At 33.2% G+C, this 20966-nt stretch overlaps 1 protein-coding gene across 2 annotated transcripts; it reads left to right on the top strand.

Annotated features, from left to right (window-relative positions):
- The first annotated feature begins 17191 nt into the window (after window positions 1-17191).
- LOC112516949 lies at window positions 17192-18887 on the top strand. Of its 2 annotated transcripts, none has more exons than XM_025124212.1 (5): window positions 17192-17410; window positions 17518-17573; window positions 17670-17736; window positions 18245-18306; window positions 18409-18887. In XM_025124212.1, exons 1-5 carry the CDS (start codon window positions 17347-17349, stop codon window positions 18610-18612), a joined length of 453 nt encoding a protein of 150 aa, XP_024979980.1. In that variant the 5' UTR covers window positions 17192-17346; the 3' UTR covers window positions 18613-18887. The 2 variants fall into 2 exon arrangements, with proteins under 2 accessions (XP_024979980.1, XP_024979979.1); XM_025124211.1 differs by having other exon boundaries at window positions 18406-18887.
- The last annotated feature ends 2079 nt before the right edge of the window (window positions 18888-20966 follow it).

Here is a 20966-nt window from a genome sequence, read left to right as displayed (position 1 = left end):
GCAACACGGGTTTGTTGCCTAAGCCTTACGCAACATATAAACTCCTCTTAGGCAACATTTTGCATTTGTTGCCTAAGTGACATTTTGAGGTAGTGTCTTAATTGTTCATTAAAGAACAACTCTCACAAAAAAAGTTGCAAATCTTGTTTAGTTTCTTGAAAAAAGAGACATAAATTGTAAGTGCACAGTTTTGCTACTATCAAGTGATTATTAGTTCTGTTTTCGTTCTTTTACTATTATAAGTTTGTATAATTGATTGAAGATTTTGTTTCGAAATGACATAGAAGAATGGTTTTGTTTAAGTGAATTTCCCATGTTTCTTTGTCATAGTAGACATTTTTATTCTTTTAAGTTGTAAGACATTTAATACAATATATGATATGAACTTTTATAGTTTATTTTCTTTGGTACTCTTTTGTCGTACAATTTGTAACAGGACCTCCAAAAAGATTGGAACGACTCTGATTAGTATCACAATACAATGATTCTAATACTTTTTCTATCAACTATCATTCAATATCTTTATTCTCATACAGGATTAACCTAATAATCCTAAGTTCACACATAATACGTTGTTGTCACAACAAACCCGATCATATTTATATTTACTTATACAATTAGTCTCATGTTTTCTGCCTAAGTGAAAGAGAGAATGAGAATCAACATGTAATATATATTAATGTTGAGCTTCAATATTTGAATCAATTTCGTTTATGATGATCTATTTTCACAGTTTTACTAGAGAATTCAAACAATATTTATGCAAAATTGTAATTGTTGAGTTTCAATATCTGAATCATATTCTATAGAAGAAAACAGATGAACATGTTTGGACTGGATTGAGTTTTAATGGTTTTTCTAAAAGAAATACTGGTGATACTTTTTTTTACTCTAGAACGACAACAATCGACGTTGTTAATCCACATATTCTACTTTTTTAGAAAATATAACTTAAAAAAAAAACTATTATTCATAATCAGCAATGACATGTTGACGTTGTATATATCGTAAAACTTATTTTGTTTTCAAAAAAATCAACAGGTAAGAAAACTTTATATGAACCCCTATTGCGACAACTTGTCGTCGCTATAGCTATGTAATTTTTCAAAAATAATTTAAACCCTTCAATAATGTGCAAAAAAAGTTATTTGAATACCAGCAGCAACGATTCCTAATAGTCGCAATAACGTTTGTCGCTATAGGATTGATTTCTTATAGTGCCAATAAATATGCGGTTTTCCATTATTTGTTAATCGTGAATTTAAAATTAATGATAAAAATAATCCTAAAAATAAACCATACAAAATAATCCTTAAAAGATTATCCTAAACGATATACCCTGTAATACCTATAAGGATCATAATCCTCTTCTCGTTATAATTAATGTTCCCCTTGATGTTATTGAATATCGATATACTAAAACCTAATTAGTTTGTGATTAATTCTAACGTTGGTATTATCTTCTTTTTTATAACTTAAGTTATTTAAAATAGCTCGTCAGCATCTTGACTATTCTTATAGAACCCTGAACTTAAACTGAAAGCTTCTACAAAAAGTTATAAATTAAAAATAATAATTTACGTATTAAGCATTTAAGATTCAATATGATATATTACGTTTCATCGTAGATTCATAATGTTAGTCCCACAGAAGTATTATTTAAAAACGCAACATCAAGTAGTTGACAAAAATACCAAATGAATTGAATTGCGTTTCGATACGATGTCCCACCCACAACAAATGTGTCTAATCATATTCACTTTTTGCAGTTGACAAAATATTTTGGTAAATAAGTCCATATATAAACAAGTTTAAGAAAAAAAAGTCCACATATAAACAAAATTAAAATTCATTGAAAGGATTAATTGGTCCATGCAATGTGGTCTTGTGGGTCATTAAACGGATAAAAAAAATAAAAATCTCGTATTACCAAATTACGTGTTTTTCATGTCTTATCAATTATGTAAAGATATGTCGATATATTTTATTTCATCAATTTTTTTGTTATCTCTTTTTAATAAACATTTTTTGAAAGCCAACAATTTATTGAGACAAAATAAGAAAGATACAACGAACGAGGAAAAACTAAACAACTGCCCATCAGGAAGGAAACTGCGAGATACAGTAAGGAAGGGCAAAAGAAAACTAGCACGAAACAACCGTCTGCACCAAAAGAGACTAAAACTAAAACAACCACGACACCAGTTGAAAGACAAGAGGCAGACCCGAAGAAGAGGCACAAAACGCCGAAGGTGTTACATGGACATGGACGGAAGATTTGGTTTCACTACCCACTACCTCCACCACGGAACCCTTTTACATTCTTTTCGAGAGCTATTTAAAAAATTGAACCCGTATCTCGGAAAAAAGGATTGAAGCAGATGATTTTTTTGTAAAACTATAATAGTAACATGTATCTTTATTACATTATTGATGAGAAAAAAGAGATATAGACTTTGAGACATGAGATCTTTATGCCCACAAGTCCCCATGCACCATGGTCTGTTTCTCTTCGTATAAGGGCAAAGGTTCCACCTTTACACTCAGAATCCATGGCTATGTTGGTCAAAAGGTAACATCCCATGTGAGAATACAAATGCAGAAATAAGAGAGGTTCTTGTTTTCATATTGCCTAGTGAATTGTGGGGTGTGAAAATAGACCGATGTTAAAAGTTCTCTTTTTATTAGAGTATGGCTTTTTGGGTGTTAGAGAAGGTATCAACCTTTGGACTACTTAGTGACAGGGCCGTTCCTGGGAAGAGCGGTACGGACGCACGTCTAGTGTCAAAAAATATTAGGGGCCCAAAATTTTCCCTTAACATATATAAATAATTTTTTTTAATAAATTAAGAAAACCCAAAAAATTGTAGCATATAATGAGAGGAAAAAAGAATTTAGTAGATAATAAGGGCCCAAAAATATATCAACTAATTACATTGAAGAAGAAAATAAAAAAATTAATTGGTCATTCATTATATGTTATTGTTTATTGTCTATCTAATTTTTTTTTTAATTTCTAGCAAGGTCCAATGACATTGACTATTGCTATCTTTATAGGTTTGATTGTTTTTGTGCTTCAACAATTCAACGTTAAGATCATGTGCTTGCTATTGCTATATATTTTTGTTGGATGTTTTTATCTATTTCTGTTTCTATTGACTATTATTATTTGGTTATGTTGTTCTAATTGTTTTTGTTAACAATTGTTATCTATTTTTGATTCTACAGAAAACATTTTACTATTGTTTGAAAATCAATCTATTGTTCTTATAATTTATGACGTGTTTCATGATTTTGTAATTAATCAATAAATTTTCCCTATTAGATGCGTATAGTAATGTCTCTTATATATGTCATGTTCCATAAACTTTTAATCTTTACATCTTATTTTAACTGAGCAAAAATAAGAAGGAAAATAAAATTGTTTGACTTATGTATCTTTCATTGGAATTCCACCACACCACGGGATTCTATTTAAGTACTCAAACGACCATTTGTTGAGCTTGCATATTATATGTTTAATTCATTATTTATTCTTATTGAATCTCTCAGGATCATCTTTTCTTCCATATTCTTATTGATCTTCATTTGTCTACTTGTGTAGAAAACCTTGATAATCTTCTATATTATTGATCTCTCATTGACCCTCACGATAACTTCATTCACATGAATTCTCTTGTTTAACAAAATAACACATATTTCTTGTTATGAACTAAAAAAATTCTTACTTTTTTATATAAATTTATCAATCACAGTTTCTATACTTTTGGTTTCAAATTACCTAATAAGAAGTATGTAAATTTAAGTACTATCTTATATATCTATAATAAAGATAAATAAGATTTTTTTCTCAATAAGTTACTAGTATTTCTTGTACTCAATTTTATACAAAATGAAAAATATTATTGAATTTTTTTCATACTTATCGAGGGTCACTACAAGAAAAGTGAGCTTTGACGAAGCGCTTTTTAGCAATGACATGTTTTCGCCACAAGTTATTGCGACGACATGTCGTTGTTATATATACTCTTTCTAATGATAAATGGACTTTTAACGATGACAAAAGTCATTGCTAAAAGTCTTGTTTCTCATAGTGGGCTTCGTTTTTACGTTTGTCCAGGACCTATAAATTGTCAGGATCGAGTCTGCTTAATGACACATGCGTTTTTGAAGCTTCACATACGAATTCTTTCTATCTTTTGAATTTTGAAGAAAGAAGCTAGGTGATATAACTACTAGAAACCAAAGCATTAGCGACCATTACTAAATAAAAGCTTACATACTGACTTTTCCCTGAGAAATTTGTCGTGAAAGGGTGATTCGTCACAAAACTTGGTAGGTATTCAAATCAGTGATAGATTACCCAGGTATTCTTTGGGCAATCGGTTGGTATTTTCTCGAAAAATATAGGATTCTACTGAACCATTGTATTATCTGGGTGATCCGTCGGTAATTATCGACGGAAATTTCTTTGGGTGATTGTTTTGAGTAAAAGTCATTTGTTTGTAATGGACAGATTTCATAGATGAGCAAGATACATTGGTGATTATCAACGGAACATCGAGAAAACCCTGTCATTTTTTAATTTTTATAATGTTTTTCATATACATCGATGATGTAAACAAGCACCGATAGATCACCAAATGAATTGAAAAACGCCACTTGAAAAATTCAAAACAAAAACGGCAAAATGCACTAAATAATAACCTACTTTTACAAATTTTCTTTCAATAGTATTGTACTTTCAAATTTTCTTATTACAACAATATACTTTCAAAAAAAATTATTAGGAGATCGTACTTTCAAAAATTTACCTGTTATAGCAGTGAATAATCTTTTAAATTAAATCTACCCATTATACCAGACTTATTTGTCACCCAATCGTCCACGTAAGCTGTCCACATGTACGATAGTCCTGACATGACATTTTTTATTATAACATTGACTTTCAAAATTACTTTATTATAATATCACTAATTTCTATTACGACATTGTACTTTTAATTTTAATACTTTTATCATTTAAAGATTGTAAATTTAATAAAATGTGTTTACTAAAAATTATAATATCAAAAATTAAATATGTTTACAAAAGATCACTATTTCACGAATAAAAATATTCATAAAAACTTGTTCATTCATCGTAAATTTCATGACTAACTTTGTAATGCAAAAAACTAAACAAGTGAAACATATTTACAAAAAAAAACTCCTCCTATTCACATTCGTCTAACAATGATATTTAGAAGAACCAATCCTGGATCTACAGTAAAAATGAGTGTTGAAGTCAACTCCGATGGGAAGACTTACTCTCAAGGCTTCTATATATGTTGAGAAATATGGAGAAAGTCTTATTGTGACAAGACGGTTCCACTTGATTAAATATCATTTTAGACGAATGTGAATAGGATGAGTTTTTTTTTTTTGCATTACAAAGTAAGCCATTAAATTTACGATAAACAAATGGTTTTTTATGAATATATTTATTTGTGAAATGATGATCTTTTGTAAACATATTTAATTTCTGATATTATAATTTTTAATAAACATATTTGATTAAATTTACAATGTTTAAATGATAAAATAATTATAATTAAAAGTAGAATGTTGTAATAGAAATTGGTGATTTTATAATAAAGTAATTTTGAAAGTACAATGTTATAATATGAAATGTTATGTCAGTACTATCGTATATTTGGACAGCTTATGTGGACGATGAGGTGGTAAAGAAAAAATTAAATAAAAAAAATAAAAAAACAAACTTTCAAGAGGCTGTGAGTAATCCGTCGACAATCAGCAAAAAAACTGATAGATTAGAGAAATCACCAAATAGAAACAAATTAAAATTAAACTGCAGCAAGCTATCTCTAATCATCAATTAGAATTCAAAAAACCCAAATAGAAAAACTGAAGAATAATATATCAGAAGGCTGTTGGTAATCCTTGTCTGATTATCAACAGATTTATTAGATTTTTGTTCTCAAGTTTTTTCAAGTCATTTGTCATTGAGCGCTATTGGCATAATTCACCTTAATTACGGGTAGCTAATTGACTTTTACCTATTACAATAAACCTAAATTGGTTCTAATGCAACTAACAGGATTAACGGGCTTCCGACGATGTTAAGCTTTAGCAATCCAACGACACCCGTGGAGGGAGGGCGAGAGAGGCGATAAATGAGTTGGTCTATGTGAGCATCAATTTGAATTATTGGCAACAAATGAATGTGCGCGGATCGATAAAGGATTGATGACAAGGGCAAACGACAAAATGACGTATTTAAATGGTATGGCGGAAGGATTGATGATTGTGTGAATACGACACATTTTATCATTTAGAGGCATTAAAAATTCTGCCATACATGTCTATGTCTGACTGAATCTGAAAATTTCCTTCTAATGGCATCATTAAAATGTAAGAAAACAAGCCCTTCTGGGGCATTCAAGATTCAAGAATCATATTTGGTTTAAGTGGGTTAGAATGAGTCTTAGTGGGCTTGAAATGATCATATTTGGTCTATGTGGGTGACTACAGGTCTTAGTGGGTTTTAACGGATTACATTTAGTATATGTGATTGAAAATGGGTCTTAGTGGGAATTAATTGGATATATAAAGTCTAAGGTGGCTTTTGGTTCGCAGAATGTTTTTGGATGGAATGGAATATGTTAAAGGAATTTGACTTTGAAGGAATTAGAATGAAACGTTGTCAGGTTTGACCACCCATTTAGTTGACAAACATTGGAATGAAATCTGTTAAGAAATTGGAATCTGTCTGTTTGGTTTCACATAATGTAACTTTGGAATTTGAATGAAATATTGGTAAATGACCAAAATGCCCTTTTTTGAAAATTTTAATTTTTTTAAAACGAAAAATACTTTAATAAAATAATTATTTAATATGTAAAAAATATAAAATACACAAGCCAAATATAACCATAAGCCAAACACGTTACTAAATTAACGGTGGTCGGCGGTGGTTCAGATCAGTGGTGATCCACGGTGGTTCAGATCGGTGGTCATCCACGGTGGTTCGGATTGGTGGTGGTTCGCAGTGGTTCAGATGAAGGTGGTTAACGGTGGTTCAGATGGGACGGTGGTTCAGATCGACGATGGTTCAGATTGGTGGTTGTTCAAATCATTGGTGGTTGGTGGTGTCCGGAGGTGATTTAGATCGATGGTGATCCATGGTGCTTCAGGTGGCGGTGGTTGGATGTGGTTCAGATCGGCGGTGGTTCAAATCGGTGGTGGTTAATATCGGGAGTGGTTCAGATCGACGATGGATTAGATCGGGGGTTGTTCAGACCGGTGATGGTCGACGGTGGTTCAAATCGGCGGTGACTGACGATGATTCATATCGGTAGTAGTTGGCGGTGGTTTAGATCGATGGTGGTCCGTGGTGGTTCAGATGGCGATGGTCGACATTGGTTCAGATCGGTGGTAGTCTATGGTGGTTCAGATGGTGGTGATCAGCGATGAATCAAATCGGTGATGGTTTAAATCGGTGGTGGTCGACGGTGGTTCAGATCAGTGATAGTCGACGGTGGTGGTCAGAAGTGGTTCAGATGGCAGTGGTCGACGGTGGTCGGCGATGGTCATATTGGGTTTTATGATACTATGGTATATTGGGTTAAAGACATATTTGGTATTATGAAATTAATAGAGAATTTCCTTCCTTCAAAATACCAAGTAGTTTCTAAGAAATATTAAATTTCTTTATTTGTGGAATTGGTAGAATTATGAAGATTCTTTTCATGAAAAGAATGAACCAAACGAGGGAATAAAATTTGGTCAATGGAATTCAACATTTCAGTTCCATCATATTCCTTCAGAATCTGTGAACCAAACACCCCTAAGTGAGTTACAATAGCTCTAATTAGGCCTTAATGTGCCATATTGGATCTCAGTATGCTTTAATGAGTCTGACTTCTACGATGTGTCTTAATGGATCTCAATAGACCTTAGTGGGTCATATTAACTTATAAATGGCCTTACTAGGTCTAAATAGGTTAGTACATTGCAATGGAGTGTAATATTTCGTTGTTAATCAGTCGAAAGCTTCTAGAATTCAATTATTTTAACCCCCTGGCTCGCTAAATAATCTTCCTTCCTCGAATCAGACAATTTTCTTCACTGTCCAACCAAAAAGACTATTTGTCATAATTAAATGGCTATGGTCGAAGTCAATGTCACATCACCCAACCGTCAAAACAATCACCGTCTATAGTGATGCCTTAAAGATGGGTTTGGGTTGCGTGTTGATGCAATTTGGAAAGGCTATCGCTTACACATCAAGGTAGTTAAAGGATCACGAAAAACAATATCTTACCCCCATGATATGGAACTAGCAGCCGTAGTTTTTGCTTTGAAAATCTTGAGACATTACTAGTATGGGATTAAATGCCAAACTTTTACTAATCATAAAAGTTTTCACCGTTTGTTCCATCAGAAGAAATTAAATATGCACCAAAGACGATGGTTAGAGCTGGTTAATGATTATAATTGCAAAATTTTGTATCATCCGGGCAAGGCGAATGTGGTAGCTGATGCATTAAGCCGTAAAGAAATGAGTGGTACAATTAAAGCTATAGCAATAATAGTAGAATTATTGTCGAGCATTCATGAAGAACTACAAAGATCCCAAGGTGAGGTTGTGAGAGAAGACAAGATCAAACAATAACTACTTGGTGGGGTGATATCTAAATTGGTAAAAGACGCTGGGAATTATTATGTTTTCATAACAGAGTCTGGGTACCATGTTATGGTAATCTCAGAGAATGCATCTTAAGTGAAGCCCACAAATCTCGTTTTTCTATTAACCCGGGTACGAATAAAATGTATCGAGATATGAAACAATTATACTGGTGACCGGACATGAAGAAGGATATAGCTAGACATGTTGACAAGTGTATGACTTGCTTGCAAGTGAAGATAGAACATCATCACCCTTATGGTAAGTTGTAGTCGTTAGAAATTCCGATTTGGAAATGGGATCACATTACTATGGATTTCATAACCAAATTACCTAAAACACCGAAGGGTTTTGATGCCATATGGGTTATTGTGGATCGATTATCTAAGTTTGCTCATGTCTTACCGATGAAAGAATCATATTCTATGGACCCGTTGGCAAAATTACATATTGATGAAGTGGTAACACGTCATGGTGTTCCTTTATCAATTGTTTCTGATCTAGACAGTCGATTCACGTCTATGTTCTAGAAGAGTTTTCAAAGAGAAATGGGTGTGCAAATAAAGTTGAATACAACTTATCATCCACAGACGAATGAGGAAAGTGAACGAACAATCCAGATATTAGAAGATATTCTTCGAGCATGTGTTATTGACTTTGAAGGATCGTGGGATAGTCATTTGCCTTTGATTGAATTCGCCTACAATAATAGTTATCACTTGAGTATCCAAGCAACACCTTTTGAGGTATTATAAACCGAAAATGTCGAACACCATTGTGTTGGAACGAGGTGGGCGAGAAACAGTTGGTTGAACCTGAAATAGTTCAGCAGATGGCTTATTAAAATTAACCAGATTCGGGAACGAATGAAAGTAGCTCAAGATCGACAGAAAACTTACGCTGATAAACGTTGGAAGCCGATTGATTTTCAAGTCGGTGATAAAGTAATGCTGAAAGTATCACCCTGGAAAGGAGTTATTCGTTTTGGAAACAAGGGTAAGTTAAGCACAAGACATATTGGACCATTTCCTATCCTGGAACGAATTGGAGAAATGGCATAAAAATTAGTGCTTTCTATGGAGTTAAGTGGTATTCATAACACTTTCTATATGTCCAACTTATGAAAGTGTCTGGCAAATCTAGAAGTAGTTGTGCCTCTACCGAAGATTAAAATTGAATAAAAATTGTGTTTTGAAGAAACCCCTGAAGCCATTACAAACTTCAACATAAAAACAATAAGGAATAAAGAAATCGGGTTAGTGAAAGTTAAGTGGCCTTATCATAAGGGTCCGAAGCCACTTGGGAACCCGAGTCTGAAATGAGAGTAAACTATTCTCATTTGTTTACTTAGTGGAATTCCGGGACGAAATTCTTCTAAAGAGAGGATATTGTAATGTTCGGTTTTAAAATTTTAATTTGTCGGGTTTTGAAAGTAATCAGTTATGAAAGTTCAGGGGAAAAGTTTGGGGTTGTTAGGAATGGAGGGACCAAGGGTGAAACCATGGTCGCCTTTCTTATGTTATTAAGAATTTTGGTCCAATGAAAGGGAGCAAAAGGTGGTGAATGTATATGGGGGAGGAGGTGCATGCTTATGCATCGCCTCCAACCCCCCCCCCCCCCCCCCCCCCCGCTTTTATTTTACTTCAAAATCTTATTATATATAGTAAGTAAGAGGATGGGAGAAAGGTTTTGGTGGCTGGTTTTAGAAAAGAAACTCTACCAAAAAGCAATGGATTGAAAAGCGAAGAACAAAGGCATCTAGGAAGGTTTTGAAGGTGAGTTTTTACAATGATTTGGCAAAAAAAAATTGTTAAAATTCTTGCAATATACTTTGTTGTACAATATTGGATGGTATAAGGGTTTATACTACTTCAAATCTGTTATCACTCTTCATCGCACGAAGCAGTCTCCGATGATGTCCCTTCATCGCACAAGGCATTGTCCAATAAGGACCCTCTTTGGTCAAGGTATTGTTAGGATTGAACTTCATCGATGGAGGTATTGTCCGTGAGCTCCTTCGTCAATCAAGGTATTGTTCGATGAGCTCCTTCATCGACCAAGGTTTGTCCGATGAGATCCCTCATCGATCAAGGGTTGTCCGATGAGACCCTTCATCGATCAATGTGTTGTCCTATGAGACCCTACACCGATCAAGTGTTGTCCGATGAGCCCCCTCACCGATCAAGTGTTGTCCGATGAGACCCTTCATCGATAGTGTATTGTCCGGATTGACCCTCATCACTCATAATATTGTTTGAGTTGAAATGGCGGTGTAACTGCGATAGATAAAATGGCGGTGTAACCACGATAGATGATTGCTAATTTATCATTAAAAATCAGGTTTGAATTGTATTAGATTATTACAATAGATTTTATTTGTAGGAGGGAAGTTCACTCACTAGACCTTTCAGTCTAACCCTCAATTGTTTGTAATAATTTATTTTGCAGGTCATCAATCAAAGGATAAAGACAAAGGGAAGATGTAATGAAGTTATGGAAGAAAGTTTTTGGTTATGACAATTTTTTTAATCCATGTTGTTGAGTTGTTTTTTGTAGAATGACTTGAAATATATGTAAATATTGGAACTTGATGTATGTATTGTATGAATTTTGCTTGATAGTACTAGTTAGTTCATGGTGGGATGTTTCATTCATCGCCTAGCCTTGTTCGGATTGAATGTTCATCGTTCAACGTGTTATCCGGATTGGGTGTTCATCTCCCAAGTGTTGTCCGGTGAGGGTGTTTCATTGCCCAAGTGTTGACCGGATTGGGTGTTTCATCACCCAAGTGTTCTCCGGTAAGGGCAGTTCACCGCCCAAGTGTTGACCGGCGAGGGGTTCATCGCCCATATGTTGTTTGATGAGGGTAGTCATTGGCCACGATGTTGAAATTATTTTAATTCCATTTTTTGCTAAAAATGTCAAATTCAATTACATTTTTTGAGGACATAAGGGTGATATATCAAAAAGAGGTGTACAATGGGATAAAGGTGACATGTCAAGGAGAGGTGTACCATTAGAGAAGAGTGACATATCAAGAAGAGGTGTACCATGGGATAAGAGTGACAATTGTGGAATCTGTGTTTTGATCATAACTCTTATTGTTATATCCATGAGATGCAATGATTCAGAGTTATCATTTCTTTGTGATGTGAAGACTTGGAATTATTACTCTTATTGATCTAATAACAATGACGTTGTGCAGAGAAGGAAAATGGTTTATAGCCAGAAGCTTTAATAACACTTTAACCTGTTTAAAAAGTAAAGATTTAATTAAAGAACCCAAACGGTCTTTGGTTATCATTAAAATCCAATTTTCTTTTAAGTTCAAATACAATTCTTATTTTTAAAACTTTTAGCCAATAACCAATAACTCTGGCTAGTTGCATTTCCATGTAAGATTTTAAAGGTGAGATTAGGAGCTCTTGTCCTTATGAACCATAAGAGCTCTAGGTATTTCGCATCGAATGATAAGAACTTGAGTGGTTGTATTACCTGTGTGGTAAGGAATGATTTTTTATAACTCACATTGTGTTTGTGATATTTGAGTTATATTTTACAAAAGTTGTTGGACATTCGTGAGATTTCAAATATAAATTTATAACAAGTTTTGGTGATTTTCACCCTGTAATTGCAAAGAAAAAGGATTTCTCACTAGACTCCAATGTCTAATCCTCATTTTGTGTTTAAAAATGTGCATTGCAGGTCAAACTTTGCCAAGAGATAAAGGGAAGGGGAAATGTGAAATTTTCTTGTTATGCTTATTTGATTTATTAAAAACAGCATGTTATCTGATGGATTTTTGGAATACTTGTTATCTATACAAGTTGTGAAAAAGAATATTATTTTGGAAATTTTTGGTTGTAAATTTTGTAATATAACTTCTTATACTGTTGGGATCGAAGGTGTACTATTTGTATTTTTTGATATATAAAATACATGATTATATGCAAATATGGAACCTGGGGTGTTATAAAGTTGGTATCAGAGCTAGGTTTAAGGGATTTAGGTATTCATCTTGATACATAGACTTAAACTGTATTATTTGCATAATAAGGGTCCCTGACATAGATAGAACCATTGGGATAAAAATGATGGGTTAAGAGGACAGTATGTAAGGTAAATTCGAATTACAACTGGCAAATGTAATTATGAATTTACAGATGCATATCTATACTTAGACACCCTATTATATTTGGGAATGTGATTATGTGATTATTAATATTAAAAATTTGCAGATGGCAGTCATTCCCGAATGTCTGAAAAAAATCACTCTCCCCAACCCAAATGAAAGAGAAAATTCACCTGATAATGTTCCAACTAGTTTATCTGAAGGTAGAGGCAGAGGAAGAGACAGGGGTAGAGGCCGTGGAAGAAATACGGGAAGAGGAAGTCAATCTGAGTTACCTTAGAACAGAATGAACCAATTTCTGGAAATCTAAACCAAGAACCTATGCCACAGCCTAGATATGTGACCGGGAATGTATTAGCGGAAGAAATGAGTAAATTTAGAGACACTCTGACATCTATTATTAGGGTACCGGCCTGAATTGAAACTAAAAGAGTTGAGGTAAATCCGTAACTTCAATCAACCAACAACAAAGGGGGTGATATTAAGATGTTCTTGACCTGTAAGCCCGCAACATTTTCTCGAGAAAGAGAACCAGTAAAAGCAATGTGATGGTTAAAATAGTTTGAATCTATGTTCAACACCAGCAAATGGCCAGAGGAAAATAGGTCAGATTTTCGATATCGATGTTGCAATCTAATGCTTTGTATTGGTGGAATGTGGAGTCACTAGTCAAACCTGATATTTTGCAAACAATGTCTTGGTCGGAATTTTTTGATCGATTTAAAGTACAATTATTTATGAAAGTTGTAGTTAGATAAATGGAAGAAGACTTTTTGAAGTTGGAACAGGGTAGTCGGACGTTACGTGAATATACTGAAAGATTTATTGAACATTCCCGATTTGCCGAACATTATATCTCCAGGTCTAACCCTCATTTTATGTTTAAAAATGTGCATTGCAGGTCAAGCTTTGCCTAGGGATAAGGGAAAGGGGGAAATGTAAAATTTTCCTGTTATGCTTATTTGATTTATGAAGAACAACATGTTATCTGATAGATTTTTGGAATACTTGTTATATATACAAATCATATACAAGAATATTATTTTGGAAATTTTTGGTTGTAAATTTTGTAATATAACTTCTTGTACAGTTGGGACCAAAGGTGTATTATTTGTATTTATTGATATATGAAATACATGATTATATGCAAACGTGGAACTTGGGGTGTTACACACACACACACACACATGATTATATGCAAACGTGGAACTTGGGGTGTTACACACACACACACACGCACACACACACACACATATATATATATATATATATTAAATATATATATATATATAATATGTTGTGCGGTACAGTTTGAACTGCGGTTTAGTAACTCAAAACCGTAAACCGCACTGCACCGCAAAGTGCAGTTCGATGAAAATGTGTACCGCAAATTGCACCATGAATGTTCTAAACCACGTTTTGCAGTGCGATATGGTGCCCTATGGACGGTTTGTGCGGTTTGACAATTTAGATGAACACCCTTAATTTCATCCTTATAGTGTTCAATTTATTGTTATTTTCATTCTTATCATTTATAATTTATTATTGTTTTGGTTCTTTTAATTTATAATTCATTACTATTTTGGTCTCTCCTACTTAAAAATAAAAATTAGTTTAGAGATAAAAATAACATAAGAACGAAAATGACAAATTTTAAAACGTAAAAATCAAAATCAAAATTATTCATAAACCACATGTATAAAAATCATAAATTACTCAAAATATTATTAACTTGATATTTACTAGTTCTTTTTGGTGTTTTATTATTTAAAGAATTAAAAACTCATGATAAAAAGGCAACATTCATTCCGGTGTCTATTTGTTCACAAAATCCCCAACATAGGGGTGTGACTTGTTAAGTGCCACGTCATCTTTGCCAGGTTAGGTTTTTCTATGAGTTTGGCGATCACACCCTCCACGTCTGCTGACGGCGATTGCTTACCATCCTCTGTCGCCGTCACATTAACTCCATATGTCCCCTGCCACGTGCTCATAGGTCCCATACGTGAACCCTAATCTAACTTTTTGTTTTCATATCTTTAGTGTCTACTTAGCTCCCCCTTGGTTTAATATATTAGCAGTTTTTAACCTTATAGTTTTAAGATCAATATGATTACACCGTAATTTTGTACTTTAAAGTGTAGGAATAAAGCAACTAAAAGGTAAAAATAAACCACACGGGTGGTGTTTAATTGATTTGAGTTTGACTCCAAAGATCAAAAGTACCAGGAGGTCACATGTTTAAATCCAAGAAGGAATAAAAATTCTCTTGTGGCTACGGAGGTTCAAATACGATGACTCTGGTTTATCTGCAAAGCAGGTGGTCGTTCTACGATTAATCGGTTCACATAGCGGATTGGATATCCAGGTTAATAAAAAAAGAGGTAAAAATAGCATCTCTATCAACTTATACCAAAGTTGATGATACGAGATACTTAAGAAGCGGAGTCATGATGAAAGACAGTGGCAGATTCTTAATATTCGATAACTGAGGATACATGTTTTAAGAATGCGTAGAAAAACAAATTATTTTCTTTTATGGTTGATCCATTGGGGCATCCGAGACCTCTTTTTGTTGAATGTATTTGCTCTTGATGATAGATAGTGAGCAAATTAAAATATTGGGATTTTCAAATGGAGAAGAATGTGAAGTGAATTTTTGTCATTGTTTAACACACAATATTAACAAAAACCGACTATATCTTATACCGGGTTGAAAAGAAAGCAACAATGCTTGTTCTCCATAGAGATTATTGTATACTTGTGGTAGGAGAACGAATAAATTAAGCCTTGAGGGATGAAAGTGCAGTGCCTTTTTTATAAATGTATGGTGTACTGTTTTGGGTTAAGAATTTCGACCCTTGGATCTTTTAAAAAATTTAAAGGGTTTCTATAAACATTCTTACAAATGTATTATGGAGAGACTAACTCTGCAACTGTTAATCGACTTGGACATTTCATTAAAAATGAAATACAAAGAAAATAAACGGTATCGAATTTAAAGAGTTGAAAAGTAATTATTAGAGAATCCAATGAAATAATAGGAGTGATCAAGAAAGAGAAGCAAGTGTTTAAGTAATCATAGAGATATTTTTGGCATTCTACAAAACCAATCATTCTAAATAAAAGTTGTACAACTAACTTTTTTCCAACAATTTAAAGCCCTAATTAATTATTCCTTAGATGACTATATAAGTGGAATAATGACCAACCAATTATGGTTTTCTCTGGTACATGAGTGGTACTATCCTTATTCTAAAATATATAAATATGGGTCTAATCATTACAATAAAATCGGTTTTATAAAACACTTCCACATTGTAAGTGTCCTAATAGACATATTTATAGGACCAAAAAATAAAGTGTCCTATCTAATTAAATGTGTTGTAATAAGTTTATATGACAATTTTTGACGTCGTAATAAGTTTTTTAGGACACGTTTAATATAAAGCGTCCCATTATCAACTTTATAGGACACTTTTGAGAAAATGTCCTATAAACTCAATTTTTTTATAGGACATTTGTTTTTATATGACAAATTTTCAAATAATGTCCTATAAAGTTGATAATGGGACGTTTTATATTAAAAATGTCATAAAAAACTTATTACGACATCGAAAAACGTCATATAAACTTATTACAACACCTTTAGATAAGACATTTAATTTTTTGGTCTTATAAAGAGGTTTATTAGGACACTTAGAATTTGGGAGTGTAATATAAAATCAATTTTGTTGTAGTGCATGCAAGGACCACATATACTATTATATAATCATGTCCATAAGATTTCGTTATTCATTTGAAATGAAGCATTTATTGAAAGCTTCTTTTGATGGAGGAGAAGTGAAAAAGAGATGACATTGATGGACAAGAACTAGATTGGCATGTTTCTGTGTGTGTATGTGTTCTAGTGTGTGGTCAATTAAGAAATCTAATCTGTAAATGGGAACCCTTATGTATGTGTGTGGTTTATAAAGAAATCTAAACTGGAATTTGGAAACCTCTTTAAGGGAACATCATACTTGTTTAAGTCATGTAGATGACCCCTAAAAGTTCAGTCCATCCTCTTTTCTCTCTTTATATTCATCTTCTAACCATTTGTGTTGGTCAAAAAGGAGGTACAAGTATGTAACTTCAAGAGAATGGAAACCCAAACTTTAATGTGGACAGTTTTGTCCCCTCCTTCTACAGGGACCTTTTCATTGAAAACCTCCCAAATCATTTAATATTAAGATATCAAAATACACCTAATGAAATTATAACAATTACAAAACCAATTAAAGAATTAGGGAAAACGGTATAGAAACCCTACCTGATGTGGGTCCCTTACCCTTACCTCATATATATAGAAGCTGGGATACCGCATATCTTACACACAATTCAAGATTTCTTGCTTGCCTTGTTTATGATACTGAGATCTAGAGACGATATATCAATTTGTTGTTCAAATTGGGTACACACATAACCTCTGAAACAGCTTAAGTTTGCATATTTTGAAGCCTCTTCCTTCAGTTTATTTCACAAGTATGAAGATTTATCTGATGTTCACCATCTTGGTTTTGTCAAGTCTCCTAACTTATAAAGCTCAAGGTATTTTTACTGTGCCAAAATATATCAAATTGCTTGGTATATTCAATAAAAATGATTCTCATGGGGTTGTTCTTTTGATATAAATGTTTCTGTTGATTTTTATGAAGGTATAAGGTTGGGAAAAGTAACTTTATCACCTAGCAACCATGAAGACATCGTCAAGGTCGGTGTTTCATTCATGAATTAATGTAAAAATAAGGCCTTTCTTGCAATTTGGTATGGATTATCTCATGATCTTTTGTTTATTAATTTGGTATAGATTTCATTGGTTAAAGGAAGCAGTGAAGATGGTCAATCACTGGTACAGACTGCTGAAATTTCATCAGGTAACACAATAAAGAAGAGAAGATTATCTTGTAAAGCAGCAACCAAGAACTCTCATGATGGCCACTGCCTGCCAAAGATTCATGAAGACTACTATGGCCCCAGACACCACCCACCTAGTCACCATTGATATCTCCCACCTGCCTAACTAAAAAACATTCGTTACTAAATTTGTAGAAGATGAAATGTCTCCACCTGCTAGAAAAAATTATAACCCCCCCATTCTTGACCTTGTTTAAATTCACTAACACTATTGATCTTGATTTGTATTCTAGTTTATGTTGGTACGTCCTAGAATATCGGGTATAATCTAATTGGCGATGCGAGATTTTAGTTCTAGAAAGATCAAGGGTTCTATATAGAGAAAAGGAATCATTTTTGTAGTTCTCTGATTACGTACTTCGGATAATCAAATTTGTTTCACTGTTGAAAAATCCTTCCTTGATGGTATGAATTCCTTTCCCTAATTAATCATGTGTTTTTCTCAAGTCTTTTTCCTTTGTTTTGCAGGAACAAATAGAAAGCTTATGACAAAAATCATATCCTCTAAAACTACCACTATTATTACCAAGGTTGGTTTTTCTTAATCAGCAAAACTATCATTATTTAGGAGCAATAATGAAGTAAAAGATTTCTTGTTTTTAACAATGTAAAGCTATTTTCTTGCACAGAAGAGTGATGAATATAAACATGATCCAGAAGCAGAGGTCCAGTCTACTCATGGGCTAATAGGAAAGGAAGAGACTTCCTCGTTCAATTCGCTGCAAAATTCTAAACACTGGAAGACGGAGGTCAGCACGAAGCACTACCCGTATGATATAGACATTGCTGGAATGGATTATACTCCGGCTAGGAAGAAGTCTCCAGTACATAATTAAATTAGAAACAAAACTCAGGAATACTTATTCAAAGAATATAATAAACAGTTTTGAAAATAATGGAATGAAATGGCATTAGAAGTTATAAAACCATTGCAGAAATGCTGCAAGTTTCTAGGGTCAAGGATGAAGATTATGTACATAGAACTATAACACAGTAGATTAATTTGTTATTGGTAAATTATGATTTTGATAATCATAATCTCTTGTGAGCTTTGCAGGGTTCTGTATGGTGCATTAATATATATACACTCCAAGTTACAGTTTTGTTCAAATTAAGTTTAAGTTTGGTACCAATGATAAAAGTACTGTTGTTATTACATAATCACGCAAGAAGTTAATCATTTTAAGTTTGGTACCAATGATAAACTGTTGTTATTACATAATCATGCAAGAAGTTAATCAAATTGTGAGGATGCGATAAGTTCTAAGATCATATATGATTACACGTGATATGCACAGTTAATCATATGTGATCAAACACACCCAAAGGAGACGGAGACGCAAGTGACTTGGTGAAGCTATGCGTTGTCAAATGCAATATGTGTTTAATCATATATGATTAAACGTGCCTATCTACGTGTAATCAAATATGATATCGAAACTTCTCGCGTTCTGGCAAATTGACTTTCTTCTCATATGCATACAAGTAATTGAAGTTATTTCTTGATTTTTATATACATGTGTACACCAGACACATAACTTACAAATTAGTTGTATGTACAAGTGCATACCTCCAGATGAACGTTACCGTAATGTTTCTCAAATTTTCAATTTTTTTTACGTTTTTCCCTGAACTTGACCCTATATATTTTATATTGTATGTATGTATACATATATGTATGTATGTATAAGATCAAGCACATATTACAACCGATTCTAGACCTTATTAATTATCTACCTAACATTGCATATACATTTGAAAACATACATTATATTATATAGTTTGATAATATTTCGTTTATAATGATCGTTTTTTAAATTGACGCAATATGAGATTCATTTGATTGTGCATCCTATCCAAATGAATGTTATAAGTGTTACATATCTGGTCAAAAAAACATATTAATTAATTCCATTATTGATAGTAAGCAATGCAGACATAAACGTTATCCCTATCCAAATTCACAGATTATAGTCATGCACATGATATTTAGACATTCAAATATAAAATATAACACAATGGTAGTTACTCTGAGGGTTATGGTCCCCTATGCCATACCTTGGTATCATCGTATGCGATAGTCCTAGTACATTAATCCGGACCTCCCGCTAATCATTAATTAGAATAGACATCAATGCAACCATATACCAAGATGGCCATCGTGCAGAACTATAAAGTTACGTTGGTCAGAGTTGGTGATGGCTATAGAAGGTCGTTGTAGCAACGATTTGGAAATCCAATTGACATATGCATGCCTTATGACGTTGGCCAAGAAATTAGTACTATCTTGAGTATTAGAATTAATTATCAAATCAATTTTATGACCTTAATGATTTGAATTTTTTTTTTTGTAAACCGGAGTTGTAATCCTCTTTCATGTTTTTCAGAAAATTTGTAATCTAACGTCTCGCTAGGTTCTGGTTTAAAGAATTTGGTTCCTTGTTGTTCAAAGAAAAGAGAAATTAACATTATACTCAACATAGTTAGTCATTTACATATATTAGACATTTGTTTTTGTCTCTAAGTTCTAATCTTCAATGGGACGAGCTCCGCCTCCACCTTCACTTATCTTTGATGACGCAACTCCTAATCAACCATCTGAGTCGGTCCATGAGGAAGATGAACGGTGAAGAAGATCTTGACTAGTACATTTTATTTACCTTTATTTTCTTATATATGTTTGAAATGATATTTTGATTTGGTTGGGATTATGTTTAAAAGATATCTTTGTAATGTTCTTTTACTAATTAGCCAATTTATGTTTTAAGTTGCTTTTATATTTGCTTATTAGTTATTTTTATTGCCAAAAATTCGTCCGTAGGCATCGATAAATGTTTCATTATAAGGTCAACAACTTTTACCGTCGGGTTTTTACGCCAGTAAAAAGGTTGACCGAAAAGTACAACGAACTTTTGATAACGGGCTTCTTTGTCGGCAAAAACTTGACCGAAAGAGTCAACCTTAACTTTTGTCGGTGAGTTTTTGCATCGATAAAAAAGTTATGCGTGAAAATTTAAAAAAACTTTTGCCAGGGGATTTTTGGGCCAATAAACGTTTGACCAAATAGTCAAAGGAAACCTTTCCCGATGGAAAAAATTAGTTCCAGAAAAAGAATTTAGGTTTCGTTTGGTTTTCATGATTGTTTTTGAGAAATTAATATGGATTTGAAATTATTGGTGTATTTTGTTTG

This window comes from Cynara cardunculus (genome assembly GCF_001531365.2).
Source record: "Cynara cardunculus var. scolymus isolate 2C chromosome LG 8, CcrdV1, whole genome shotgun sequence".
NCBI lineage: Eukaryota > Viridiplantae > Streptophyta > Magnoliopsida > Asterales > Asteraceae > Cynara > Cynara cardunculus.
The sequence above is the reverse complement of the archived record's forward strand: the minus strand, read 5'-3'. Positions and strand labels throughout refer to the sequence as shown.